Below are 14,438 nucleotides of genomic sequence, written 5' to 3'. Positions count from 1 at the left end.
GCCCTGGGCACATGTAGTGCACTTTACTGGGGCCTTATAGGTAAATTAAATATGACCGTTGGTGAATAAGCCAATTTTATTATGTTTTAAGGAGTGAACGCATGCACTTTAGCACTGAATGGCAGTGGTAACGTGCTCAAAGTCCTAAGGCCAACAAAAATAGGTCCAGTAAAATGGAGGAGGAGAGGCAAAAAGTCTGAGGGAAGGCCACTCTAAGGTTGACAGGTCTAACAAAAGGCCTTGCCTCACTTCAGCTAATTTGCCAGACTTCATCAGATCCTTCGACCAGCATGCCCAACTACAGCTGCACACTTTCCAAAACTAACATCTGACTGGTAAAGGAAAAGTCAATTGTAAGGCAACCCCAAAGTATCACAGGTCTATTAAGAGCTCAAACTGTCCCTGAGCTAACCTTTCAAACTTGAAATCCTGCCAATACCCCTCATACTGGGCTATGCTGTTGAGCCTGACTTGGGGCAGCACCACCGGCCTGAATAAACTCAGGAGAAACGTCAGAGGGCTCGACTCCAGCCATGTGCCCCCATTTTGTTTGGTTCCAGGCCTTCTTTCATAAAGTAATGTTGATAGACATTTCTCAGTGTCTAATTTACCCATAAACCCAGTTACCTCTAAGCACTGTAACCAGAGTTAAAAGTTTATCCAGTCCAGATCGGAAAAAACGTTCCACTAGAGGGCAGCACCTGGAAGTTAGGATTTCCTAAAACAAGTCTCTGTTTTTCACATGGTATGATGTGCTCATGTTTTTTGTTGCAGGGACAGAGTGTTGAAGAATGGGTTAAAATAAAGCAAAACAGAATGCTTTGGCAACAATCATTTAGCAAATTTTAAGAAAATTTGCCTCTGCAGTCAGCAAGCTGCATTTCATTTTAAGAAAGGAGAGGGCTGAACCAAAGGCCACTCGTACACTGCTACAGCTGTCTGTAGCCAAGACCCAGAATGGTGTTACATGACTGGCTGGTGCGAAGTTAATAAATCGTAAAAACGGACTTCTGTGAATATACCTGAAAACATTATTAGAATTTCACGTATAAGGCAAATTGAGCGTTTTAAGTGCGATGACAGAAATATTACGGGGCTTAATTTTGCAACAGGAAAGGCTACCGTCTTATTCTCATCTTCTTTTGTTCATTTTCCCTGCCTCTACGTATTCTGCATATTCCTGGTTTGGTTGTATGCAGTGGAAATTAGAGTGCGTAGAGCGACAAATTAAACATATGCAAATAATTAAGAAGACCTGTTATGTTAGAGATGTTATGTGATTCTATTTGTTGATTTTTATGTCAAAGAAATGTGCCCCTTTCTTTTCCTCAACAAAAATATTAAAAGAAACACATATGAATTATTTTCATTTAGGAATGCGGCCTGAAAACAAAAGAGTCGGTAAGTGAGATGTCAGTTGGGTTCAAAAAAGTGTTAGGCCCAATGGGGAACTAACTCGAAGGGGCATAAAGTTCCAATATTATCAGTAGGAACGTTAAGGGGAACAGACTGGAAGCAAGATGAGGAGTGAACATGGAAGTTGGTAGATACAATTATTGACGAACTAAACATGCCTTTTATTTTCCAGAGCTTGAAAGTGTTGCGATGTATGAAAAAAGGTACGTTTTAAAAAAACTATTTTTTAAAATATAGTATATAAATAAACATACGTGGAATGGTTTAATGTCTATTTGAATAAAATAAAACGTTAGCCATAACATTTACTTATTCCGTACTCTGAAAATCACAGAACACATTCGTGATGTATCACTCACCTTCTGTTACTAAGAGTATGTACTATGAACCTGTAGCGTTTACTGGAGAAAAGGAAACAAAACAGTGCCTAATTTCTGAAACAGATAGGTGCAAGAGATGACTGGCAAGATTGCCTAACACTGACAAATCTCAATTTCACCTCGTGCTTCCTTCTTCCACAACCCCTCACTTTCTGTCCCTTAATCTCTCTTCCTAATTTTTAATCCTTTTCTCTTCTCCTTTGGTTAAAGTCTGTTGAGGAAAAAAAAATCCCAGTAGCCTATAATGAGTATCAGTACCCACCGCTTGTAGCCACTGGTACAAACTAAGCCCTGGAAACAAAAGGTTGAACGTATAATCCTACCAAGGGTTAGATAAATTCTGTTTATTAACAAGCCTTGTAACGTTTTGTCAATAATTATGAGAATATATGTATATATAAATATAAATATATATATATATATATATATAACCTAGTGGCAGTTGCCACTAGTTAGTTATAGTTAGGACCTAGTTTCTATATAAAAAGCTTTTTTTTTTTACTTGCCTATATCTTTGGCGCCGCTTGACGAATCTTCATGAAACTTTCCAAAACAATTTGCCAGTCACTTCAGCTGCTGTCTCGAACGTTTTGGGGTGATCTGTCTGGGGGGGAGGGGAGGCGAGAAAAAGGGGGTCCCAAAACACATTTTCCCCAATCATATTCCCATAGGGATTTTGAACAGCAATAGCGCCTAAACTAATGGACGGAATTACACCACATTTGGCAGGAATGTAGGTCCTGGTCCAGAAAGAGACCTTTTTTTGTTCTGGTATAATTCCGTTCAGTAGTGTTTGAGAAATTAAGGGGAAACAAATTTGTATATATAGGGATGCAAATGATTGGCAACCCCTCCCGATCTCGTGCTCAGATCTGATTGGCTGATAACACTCCAACAACAGAAGCCATTGTAGAATTGTCAGCCATCTTGGGACTCGGCTGAAGCTGAGTCCCAGAAAAAAGTAAAAAATAAAGAAAAGGGGTCTGGGTGCGAGCACTCTGACCCCTTAGCTCTGATGGTTGGTTCCCAAAGGGATCCCCCAAGGCTAAAAAGTTTTTTTTATTTAATTTTACGGATGGAGTTTCGGTGGCTGTGCAGTAAAATTAAAAAAAACTATTGTAAAGCCCCCAGGTGGACCAAGTCCTGGAGGTATTTGTTTAAAAATGCAGGGGTGGGCATTCTGGCCCGACCCGCTGCCCCAGGGACCACCACCTTCCCCGGGCCTCTGAGTCATATGTGGAATGGGTGTGCCCCCCCTCTGGCCCGGGGACCACCATCTCCCTGGTGCGATCAATGTGACCACCACCCCCAGAGCAAAATGTAATTGATTTGCTGCCCCCAGGATCACCACCTCCTGAGGGCAAATATTTTAAAAAAGAAAGGGGGTCCATTTAGGACCCCCAAACGCCAGGAACCACCACCTCCCTGGGGTTGTGTGCATGTTGGAGGGGGGCAGCGTGGCTCCCCTCATGGAGTAACTGATGGCCCTGGGGACTGCCATCCACAAGAGTCGGCTCCTACTATGTCCCGGAGTGCCCTCCCCCTGGGACATTGCTGTTTGCTGTGGCTACAGCAAACACTTTGGTTTTTGACAACGGGACCTGCTTTGTCAAAAACCGAAGCTTGCATCACGTGCAGGGGACAGAGATGAAATGCTTCAGAAAGCACAGAGCTGCTGTCAAATCAGCTCTGTGCTTGCTGAAGCAATGGCACCGTGAGGGAAGCCTTAAGACTTCCCCAGCAGTGCCAGATAGCCCATAAAGGGCATGTTTAAAAATGAATAAATAAATATTTAGAGACTGCGGGAAAGCCATTGAGGACTCCCCACAGACCCAGATAGCCCATAAAGGGATAATAATAATACTAATAATAATAATACTAAAATAATAATTAATAATAATAATAATAATAATAATAATAATACAAATAACTCAGTGTGAAGGCCACAGACCTTCAAACTGAGCACTCAGGGTTCAAGTCCAGCTGGTGTCACTTCCCTTTTTTATAATTTTTTTAAAATTACAAATTATTTTAATTTGTAAAAATGACAGATACATTCTTTATATATAAACTGTAAAGAGATATCTCATTCTAAGTAGATCATACATCAAAACCTAAAAGAAATTCTCACTCTCTCTCTTTCAATCTTTGTCTCCCACTCACACACGCACTCAGGCCCTTACGCACCCACTCACAGACCCACACAGACACTCACGCACCCGCTCACAGACCCTCTCAGTGAGCGGGTGCACATACGCAGCCCTAGACTATCACGTACCCACTCACAGATTCACTCAGTTATACACCCACACAGAGACCCACTCAGACTCTCACACACCCACTCACGAACCCACTGACAGCCTCATGCACCCACTCACAGACCTGTGTGCACATCCACTAAAACACCGATGTATGCACTCACACCCAGAAACTCTCACAGTCACTCTCACCCCCAGATACACCCTCTCACACCAGTTCTGACACCCAGAGAGGCCACAGCCAACTTCTGCTGCGCACAGCCAAAGGGCTGTGCACAGCATGGTGTTGGGTGGTTAGGGGGTTGGCCGCAGGGTCTGGCTGCAGGCCAGGTCTTGCAGGCACTCCCCCTGTACATAGGCGAATGTGTATGCACACATGTACACTATGTCAGTTCTATACATTTCCGCCTAAGATGACAGCAACAAACAGAATAAGTGGTTAGCTGCATAAGTAGGCTAACACATGAGCGTCTCTGTACTGGTCTACCTTATCACTTGTGTTGCTCACTGAAAATAAGAATATCAGGAAAATAAATATATATCACCAACAGGTTTTAAGGAAGGGGAACGAAAGTGTTCATTCCTTTAACTCCAGTGGACAGGATGCCTCTATTCTATAGCCACTTCATGCCCTTTGCCTCTCTTCCAAGCGGAAGGACTGGGTTTAGAAATATACCCAAGGCAAACATATGTTTAAATATAAAGGAGCTTTGGTCCCTTCTGTCCTAATGACTCAACCTTTTCTCGTTCAAGACATTATTAAATATTGATCACTTCCATCTTCGCCTGTTCTCATTCTTAACTTGCATGTTAGCCTCTTAGCACATTCCACTAACCTAATGTGCTTTCACTTTTGTTCCTTTACCTAATGCGAGCAAGAAAACATGCACCTTAAACCCTCGTTTGGAAGTAAAACCACAGCTATAACTGAGGTGAAGACCCCAGGGCCCCAGTGCAACTGATTCTGCTGCACTGTTGTTAGCTAAGCCCGTTAATATGTATGAGTCAGCTTGCTGACACGGACATAGAGGCCTGGCCAAACTAAATATGTGTCTTATTATTAATAAAAAGCCAAACATTGATTAGGGTTAGATCAATTTTGCCAACTTAAGGAAGCTACTTTTTAAAAACCTTTGCCTAGTTTGGGAACTTCACGAAGTTTAAACAAGCATTTGCAATGCAATGGGTCTCGCATTACATCGAGTTAGAGCTATTAGCGTTGTAAACGCCTAATCGGACTGATCACGCTGCGGAGTAAAGAGAAAAAGTAGTCCAGAAACCATACGGAAAACATAGAGCCTCGTAGGTTTCCTGTAGTTTACCGGTGCTCTCGAGGAGGGCTAAACACTGGAAAAGGCATGACGTATGCTTTGCGCTCACCCCTAAAAAGGTGACAAATCACACAAAAGTAGGTTCTGCGAGAGAAAAAATAATATGTTTTGTGTGAAACAAATGGTCTTGTGAAAACACTTTTTGGTGCAGGAAATTTCACACGCAAGTGAAGGTAGTCAAAGCAACTGACAAACTTCACAGCTTAATGTAGTTGCAAAGGTTACAACTCTGCACAACGTTGTCATCTTAACTTTCATTTCACATGCCCCTAATATTGGTCTACTTAAGTTGAGGAATAAAATGCGACTAAAAGGGTGAAACGATTTAACCTGACTTTGATTTGGTGTTGGGCACATTCACATAGGTCATTCTATTAATTAAAAAAGAATCAAAGACTCAGTCCAGAAGAGAAAGGTTTGCATAATGGCATTTGATGATGAAATCAAGAGTGGCCCACGGTATTATGATAAAGGCAGATTCGAGAGAACCTGCACTTCTATGCCACTTCTGTGTCCCATTATAGCGCAATCCGGAATGCGTACAATATGATTATTATTTTATTTAAACTTTATTTCTGGTTCAAAATTAAAAGAGAAGAAAGAACACAATTTTGAAATAAAGAAATTACCGAAACATTTTAAAGGATCTTAATACTAGTCTTAAAATTTTCAAAATAATTTAACAATCTAAAAACTTAATAACATTCACAGACGTCCCCTTTTCCATTACTTATCTACTCAACAGACTTCTACTTGCTGCAGATATACAAATGCAAGGGCAAGGAGCTACATAAAAAAGGCAAACTATGCGCTGAGAGTTCCTTTAAAGATCTGTTCCTACTCTCACCCCTGACACCATAGCTAGCAGAAGCAGTGCATGAAGGGTAAGCAAGAGAAATCAGGGGTCTAAGTATGACTGTCATCATAATCCGTCACTATGTCCTACCATTTATAATGGTCTTGACTGTGTTGCTAGAAAGGCGGCAGTGGTCACTGATGAAACATCCCGATAATCCATACCCTATACCCCATACATTACATCTCATAAAATCACATAACCTACACCTCCTATCAGCAAACTCAAACTTGGGTAATTTACCAAATCAAATCTGCAGAAATCTTATATCTCTGAGACCATCAGTATCTCACCATATATAATACTGATGTTTTCACAAAAGTACCTAACTTATTAAAAATATCAGCAGACTACTTGTCGCAAATTGACCTTTTGGGAACTTTTCAAAGTTGGATAAAATGTAAAAAATCTTCCAATAATTTTCTGAGGTTTACATTTTCAGTCCTCAAAACAAGCTGTAATTTTCGTAATTTTCATGTTTGCAACCCCACCACAATATCATCCATAATCTATTTTGAAAATGTGTTAAGGTGTGATCTTCTTCTAAACCAAAAGCACCAAAAGAGAACAACCTATGTGGAGTAAACACAGAATAAATTTAAACCCAGTCCTAGACTAATTAATTCAGTTTGTGTGAGCTTCCTGACACCCACTCCACACGAATCCTAGAGAGAAGCAATGCACGGTGAAGACGAAGCTCAAACAACTGAGGCACAACACAGAATCTTCAATGAATGCTGTCAAGAATAGCTCTGGTGATATTCAGTAGAGATCCAGCTGCACATCTCAGAGGGAGTAAAGACCACAAGCATGAAATAAATGCATGGGAATAGTAGCAGGAACAAAGCTCTGAACTTCGGGAACTAGTTCCAAAGTCAGCTGGAATCAGTTCTCTTTTACAGAAGATGTTATACTTGACCATCTTCCACTTCCTCAATGTTAGAGTCAGATGGTCTTGTGCATCTGAGAAACCTGAAAGAAAGAAACACATTTAAAATGTTAAATATTACTAGTTACACAAGGATTATTTTACTAGTAGATACATTTAAATCATGTATTAGAAGTCTGTGAATTAAGAGGAAAAGATCCGACCAGAATAATAAATCAATAAAATATGTTATATTACATTATAGAATAAAACCAGACACCTGAACAGTTGAAAAGTTGCGAAACGTATCTCTGCTATGTTAAAAAATCACAATGCACAAGTATCGGTTGAACTCTCAACCGGTCATGTTTCATGGTAATGAGAGAACACTATTTTGGAATAATGCTAATTTGTACCTATTTTATTAAGCAGAGTAGAGTGATCTGCAGTTACTTGCACGGGTAGGGTACCATAGTTAATTACCTAGGAATATACTGTGCTCGCTAATACGTTGATTTGTATGCTGTACATGTGAATTGTAGGATTCTAAAGGTATAGGATCACTCTTGAGGTAACATAGCCAGGGAAGGGAAAACTGCATCTCTTTTGTGCTAAGAAATATTCATAGAATTGCTAGTAGTTTCCATATCCATAGTACACATTGCTTATTTTGAAAGAGGTTGTCACGGTTGATTTCATTACAAAACCGGAGGCTATCTTTATGCTTAAATCGGTTTTGGTGCCCCAACATGCAGGCCTTTAAAGAACAAACATACATCATAAAGAAAAATATTCCATTGTGTAAACCTGTTAAGCATATATGACCATTACAACAACAATCTTCCTCTTTTAATACCTGCTCCCATTCAGATAAGTACTCAATTTCTGCTCTACCTGAATATTTTTTGTTTCTATTTATATTTATAGGATTTATTGATTATTTGCATTGCTTCAATACATACATATGGTAAGAGCTATTCCAATTTATGGAATAAGCTCTTCGTTTTTTGGTTTCATCTATTCGTGTTCTCTTATTACTAATAGTGTATACTTTATTCTTATAATAGTTTTTCGCCTTGATTTCTTGATGTCTGAATTTTTTAAAACATTTTGTCACTAGCATAGTGCCGTTATGATAATCCTTTTGCTTGCGTCCCTGTGCGACATCCAACGGGGGCCTCTTAGCACATGGGAACCCGACTGGGATGAGAAGGTATGTCTTTGCCGCACAGGGACTTCCTGAGCAGCCTCCTACTCCTGACAGGCCTCCTGATACACGAGGACCTGACTTAGAGGTTCTGCTGCGCTGAGAGTGCTTTGCAACCCTCCCTCTGACCCTGAATGCGCTGCTTACACCTACCGCAGCAAGGTGAGGGCATTCACTGCACAAATCAGCAGGGGTTCCTTTTGTACCCGGACACGGCGGTGATCCTTTTTTCTGCTTATTTGGGAAGCGCTTGAAGCAATAAAAAGCAAGGGTGGACTACTATGGACTACTACAGGGTACATTTGCTGCTGGTTGCCATAGTTGCAAAACTTTAGAAAAACACAAAAAAGAAAACACCAGGTAGGCTGAATCAACGCTCTGCCTCACATAATTATTGAGTGTTTTTCTCCCAGGAAAGAGGGAAGATTATACCAATTAGTGTTATTTCTAATCAATTGGAGGTTTAAAGAGAATATTATAATATTTAATTATATTATAAGGTTTCTATTTAACTCAATAGCTTGGCTGAGGAGAATAGTTTACCTCAGATGAAGATGGGGGAAGAGATGTTTAAAAAATATTTTGAAGAAGGGCTGAAAATCTCTATTAAACAAGCAGTCGAGGCTGCAATCACCTGAGGAAGAGGAGTGCCCCTTCAGAAGAGGAACACTTCTCATCCAAGAAACAGAAAAGGCGGTAAAGCCCTAGGTAAGACAAGGCATCTTGACAGACTCAAAGACACTGGGTTGAGGAGAAGACCGGATGGCGCTCTGTCCTCAATGCATGTTAGCCTGAGTACTACAAGAGACCAAGGTAGCCACAGCACTACAAAAGATGTTGGTGTCCATCACAACACAAGAGATTATGGTGTCCTTCACGGCACAATAGACAGCCAGGATTTGTTTAGTCTTGACATGTTTGATGCCTATAACAATGAGAAGAGCTTTGATGATTTTGTCTTTGACATTGAGGAGGACCCAGACACTGTAGTCAGTCTGGAGGATGATTTGCAGGGCACCTCCTCCACTAGACCCATTAAAGCCCATATGGGCAATGAAAATTTTACCCCAGATTCCATTAAACATCCTTAGAGTTACGAGTGGTGGCCACTTACACACGTGGTGAGATTTATTAAGCAGTGGGTTAGGACACCCCTTGAAAGGCAGCAGAGCAACTTGATGAGGGTTGAATGTCCAAGACCATTGGACGGGTCATTGATGACAAAGCATGTCTGACGCAAAATCTGGATCTGGAACTGATCAGTTCCAATTTAAATTTGGCATGAATCCAAGGAAGGGCCTAGAACGGTGGCTGAAATTATGTCAGGACCTTCTACTTCATGTTATGGGGCCTTTGGATAAATATTTAGATATGGCAGAGGAGGCACAAATGAATGACACTGAGATAGATTTGGAGCTCCTCAGAGGTTGGACCCAGAGGGCAGTTTGTATATTGGGGAAGGCCAACACATCCCTCATAACTGAAAGAAGGAATGCCATTCTTTTGAGGATAAGACCTTGGAGGCCTTCTGTTTGGGCAAGATTTCATTAAATTGTTAAGCAAGTATGCCCCCATCTTTACCAATTCAAGCAAAGCCCAGTATAATTTAAGACATATGTTTGGGGCACGTGTTTTTGGAAAGGCTGGCAGGTCCCAATTCTATGCACGGAGCCTGTACACTCAAGCTTCCAGGAGCTATGGCAGAGGTTTCCAGACCTCACCAGGTTTTTATCCACAAAGGGGAAGATCGAGGTTTAGAGGAGGAAAGTCAAGATCGTATGGTTCAATCTCTGAAGGTAGGTGAATCAATTTGTATTAGTCCTTCCCTAGTAAAAGTTGCCAGAAGGTTGAAAGTGTTCATTTGCAGACAGGAAGATATAACAAACGATCCCTGGATTCTAGAAACCATATGAGGTTTCAGCATAAATTTTTGGAAGGTTCCTTTTCAGAAATCTCAACCTCAGAAACTGTCTTCGACAAAGAGAGAATGAACCTAGTAGATGTGAAGGTTTCCCAAAAGGGTGCATTAGTGGAGGTAGCAGGCTCACACAATGGTTTTCTGAGGATAATATTTTTAGTAAAAAAGAAGGACAAGGGATGGCGCCCAGCTATAAATTTCAGAGAACTAAACAAATATCTGTTCTACCATCACTTCAAGATTGAAAAGCAAGGGATCCATCTGTTACGGGATGTTTTGCAGGAAAAGGATTGGCTAGTGAAACTAGACTTGAAGGACACATATTTTACAATTCTGATGGCAGAGAGTTTTGCAGAGATACCTGTGCTTCAGATGGAGGGGAGTGTTGTACCAGTTCTGTTGTCTTCCCTTTGGTCTTCCCTCTGCTTCGTGGTGTTCTACCAAGGTCTTAAGACCTGTAGTGGCCTTTTTAAGGGGGAGAGGACTTCGACTGATAATTTATTTGGACAAGATTCTGTTGACGAGTCAGGAAAAGTCCGATTTTCTGGAACATTTAAAATTGATAAGGGAACTCTTGGAGAGCCTGGGATTCATTATCTATTTAGAAAAAACGGTTTTGGTTCCAAGTGAGTCACAGGAATTTCTGGGATTTCAGGTAGATACACTACAAGCTCAACTTCTTTTACCTCAGACCAAGATAAACAAGATAAGAAAGGAGGTGAGACATGTTTTAGGAAAGGAGATTGTGATTGTCAGGGATCTAACAAGGATAATTGTCCTTCTGTCCTCCTCAATTCAGGCTATTTTGCCAGGTCGCCTGCATTACAGGGCTCTCCAGAGACTGAAGATGTTTGGTTTACACAAAGGCCTTTGGTGAGCGGATCCAACAGAGCTGTTTCCAGAGGCTTGTTCAGATTTGTACGGTGGTTGAATGTTTAGAGCGTTAGAACACCAAAGCAATTTTTAGAAATGTTCCAGAGTTTACCTTGGAGACGCATGCCAGTTCTTTGGGTGGGGAGCCCATCTGAACAATTTAGAAACATGGGGTTGTTGGTCAAGTTTAGAGGATCCCCTACACATAAGTTGTTTGGAGTTTCTTTAAGACAAATTTCACAGAAATTGGCAACAGTTCTCTGTTTAATATTGTTCAGAAGGGTTTCTGATATTAAACTCTTGGAAGTTTGTAACCAGGTTTATTCATCAGATGGTGCTCATTTTGACATTTGGAAAAGGACAAAGAATATGTCTCATCATGTCTTTTACCCTATATTCCAGGACCTTCCAAGCTATGTGTGGTGAGTTGCATGAACGTGTATGAGCAGAAAAAGCTGGAGTTTAGACCTCATGGTGAAGACCAACTTTTGATATCTTATGTGAAACCATACATGGCGGTGAATTAGAGCAATAATGAGTGAAGCAGGCATAGGCTCATCACATTTTGATGCTCATTCAGGAAGAGGTGCTATGGCCAGTAAGGTTTTTTGGGCTGGTGGTACTTTTTCTGAGATCCTTAAAGCGGTGCACTGGTCGAATGCTAACACCTTCGCAAATCTTTATTTGAGACCAGTGAATCACATAAGTAGCTTAATAGTAGACAGTTTTAAACATGCATAGTGATAGCCTCTGTTCTTGAAATGAACGTTCTCCAATTAACTTGCAGAGAGAATTTCGATTTCATTAAAGACAACGGAGAATATCATTAACCCACCCACCTCACCCTGTGTTTCTTATTTTAGGTGGGATAAGGTATTTATAATTATTTTGTTGACGAAATAGCAAGTTTAAAAAAAAGAAAAGAGTGAATGAATGAATGCGTTTTAGTGAAATAATGTGCTTTGGTATACACTCTGTTATGTCTTATTTTGGAAATTGGCTAAATGTGTTTTGGTTTCTATTCTGTTATATCTTATTTTGCAACAATCCTTTAAAACTATCTTTCTTCCATATGGAATAACTCTGAATTGGAAAAGACCACTGTTTAGATGTATCCTGTTGGCCTTGTTTCACCACCTAAAAGAGGAAGGTGGTTGTTGTTATGGTAATACATATACTGTACCAGGGTTCCACAATGGAATATTTTTCTTTACGATGTATGTTTGTTCTTTAAAGGGCTACTTGTTGGGGCAGCAATAAAGGATTTATGCATGATAGCATCTGTTGTCTTCAATGAAATCACAATTCTCTCTGCATGTTAATTGGAGAATCATCATTTATAGCATGGTCACACCAGACAGCTGCCTTGGGCAGCACTAGTGTTTGGCAGCAAGTATGTGTCCAAGGCTTAAGGAGAGGGCAGCAAAATGTCTCTGGCTAAGACAGCAAATAGCCTTACACATGTCTGTATGCACTGGGATCTATTTCTTTTCAGTTAAAGAAAGCTGTGTTAGATTTAATCACATATCAATTTGATTTGAAACAATGAAGCCACATACAAACAAATGGAATAATCTGACTGAACTAATGATTCCTCGATTCTTACATGGTTCTTGTTTTAGGCATGTGTAATGCACCCTCACAGGTCAAACCAAATGACTCTTCACAATCAAATCAGTCAAGGTCTTTTCTAAACTTTGGTAAGTTCAATCTATTTATTTATTTAGTTTTCTACTTTTTATTACAAAAAACACTTGTGGCCTGATTATGATCTTGGCGGACTGGATACTCCATCACAAATGTGATGGATATCACGTCACTCTATTACAAGTTTCATTATATCCTATGGAACTTGTAAAATGGCAGGCAGGATATCTGTCTCATTTGTGATGGGGTATCCCATCTGCCAAGGTCGTAATCAGGCCCTTAAAGTCCTCTGATTTAACTGGTAGTCACAAGATTAAGACTGAGTTATCTAGGATTATGTCAGGTAGCGAAGGTCTACTAGGATTGAGCACTAAATTTAATATTTCTATTGGTCGACATGATTCACATTTTTTTACATTGTGTTAGTGTCCTCTTTACATTTATTGGGTAACAAGCCAATAGCTCTGGCTTGCATTTGTAAGTCAGACAAATTAGCAATGGGAATGCTTGTTTTCTTTAGTTTGACAGAGACGCAGATGTTTTTCATGAGCATAACAGCTGCGAGATAAACTTTTGCGTACCTCCACTGAAGTGAGTATGTTTTGTCTATGTATGTCTAGGTAGTAGTTGAAGGATACGGTTTCCTGCTAGTGACACACAGTCAATATTGCCCGCTTGTTCTAATATGTCACATATCAAGGTTTGTCCTTTAAAATCTCTGCAGGCAAAACATGTTTTAGTCATATCTGAATTCAGAGTGCAAGAAAGAGAGATTTTACCTTCCAAAAGGACAGCGATGTCTTAACAATTGTTACTAGCGCTGTATAAATGTGAATAATTTAACAGTATCACAGAAACTTTGGAAAAGCTCTGGTATCATATACTGAAAATCAAAGACTTGCATTGCACAAATAAACTAAGCAGCACCTCAGCACCCATGTGTGCTCCCATAGCAATATTTTCAGTTTGCTAGCAAACCTTGGGCACATAAAAGCAACAATATTTTTACAGAAAAGAGACGCAGGAAAGGTCCTACTGCAAAGAGATCACGTTTCAAGGAATATCTTTTTTCTATTTTTCAGACAGTCAATCGGTCCTCCAGTGCTTTCTAAATAAGTGCGCTCCAAAATTTACACATCTACTTTCCAATGCTAGCTCTTGCAACCCCTGTGGTTATTCAGTACACCGCGTATAACGCAGCTTGAGTGCATTGGGAAACTTGTGTTCCAAGCATCCTGCTGATGCCAGTACATGTGCCAACTACAGTTGCTGATATAGATTAGAAAGCTTGTGTTCTAAGTCTCTGGGTAGAGTGGGAGTCACTATGAGTGTGGAGTCTCGAAAGGTTGGTGTTAATTGTCGAATACCAGCATTCCATGGTTCTGGAATAATTCAAAGGACAAACCATACATCACAAACCTTCTTTCTGTGTTTATGAACCACAGTATCTAAGGTGGTTGAACCTCTTTGCAGACAGAGCAAATGAGCATATCGTCAGGTGACAGGAACAATAAATTAAGGCCAATTGATTCCAATGTGATGCAACCTAGAGTTGGTTATGTACTCAACTGAATGTGTACCTTTCCTGAAATGTGCACATTCTAATGGGCCTGCTGTGTACCATCACAGACAGCCTTCTAGCTTTCAGCAACTTTGCTAATTCGAACCTTCCTCACAACCACTC

The 14,438-nt window shown here is 40.3% G+C and overlaps 1 protein-coding gene across 10 annotated transcripts in view; it reads left to right on the top strand.

Annotated features, from left to right (window-relative positions):
- The window catches only part of PTPN22 (protein tyrosine phosphatase non-receptor type 22), a 638,407-nt gene that overhangs the window by 592,587 nt on the left and 31,382 nt on the right, over positions 1 to 14,438 (top strand). For 4 of the 10 annotated variants that reach the window (XM_069238706.1, XM_069238704.1, XM_069238702.1 and 1 more), the window contains 3 exons: positions 1,375 to 1,401; positions 1,589 to 1,619; positions 12,730 to 12,807. In XM_069238706.1, the coding sequence (XP_069094807.1) occupies positions 1,375 to 1,401; positions 1,589 to 1,619; positions 12,730 to 12,807 (136 nt within the window). The remainder of the gene's footprint in view (positions 1 to 1,374; positions 1,402 to 1,588; positions 1,620 to 12,729; positions 12,808 to 14,438) is intronic. The other 6 variants (XM_069238708.1, XM_069238703.1, XM_069238709.1 and 3 more) reach the window with 3 other exon arrangements.

This window comes from Pleurodeles waltl, chromosome 6, assembly GCF_031143425.1.
Source record: "Pleurodeles waltl isolate 20211129_DDA chromosome 6, aPleWal1.hap1.20221129, whole genome shotgun sequence".
Lineage (NCBI taxonomy): Eukaryota > Metazoa > Chordata > Amphibia > Caudata > Salamandridae > Pleurodeles > Pleurodeles waltl.
Note: the sequence above shows the minus strand (reverse complement) of the source record. Positions and strands in the feature narration are given on the sequence as shown.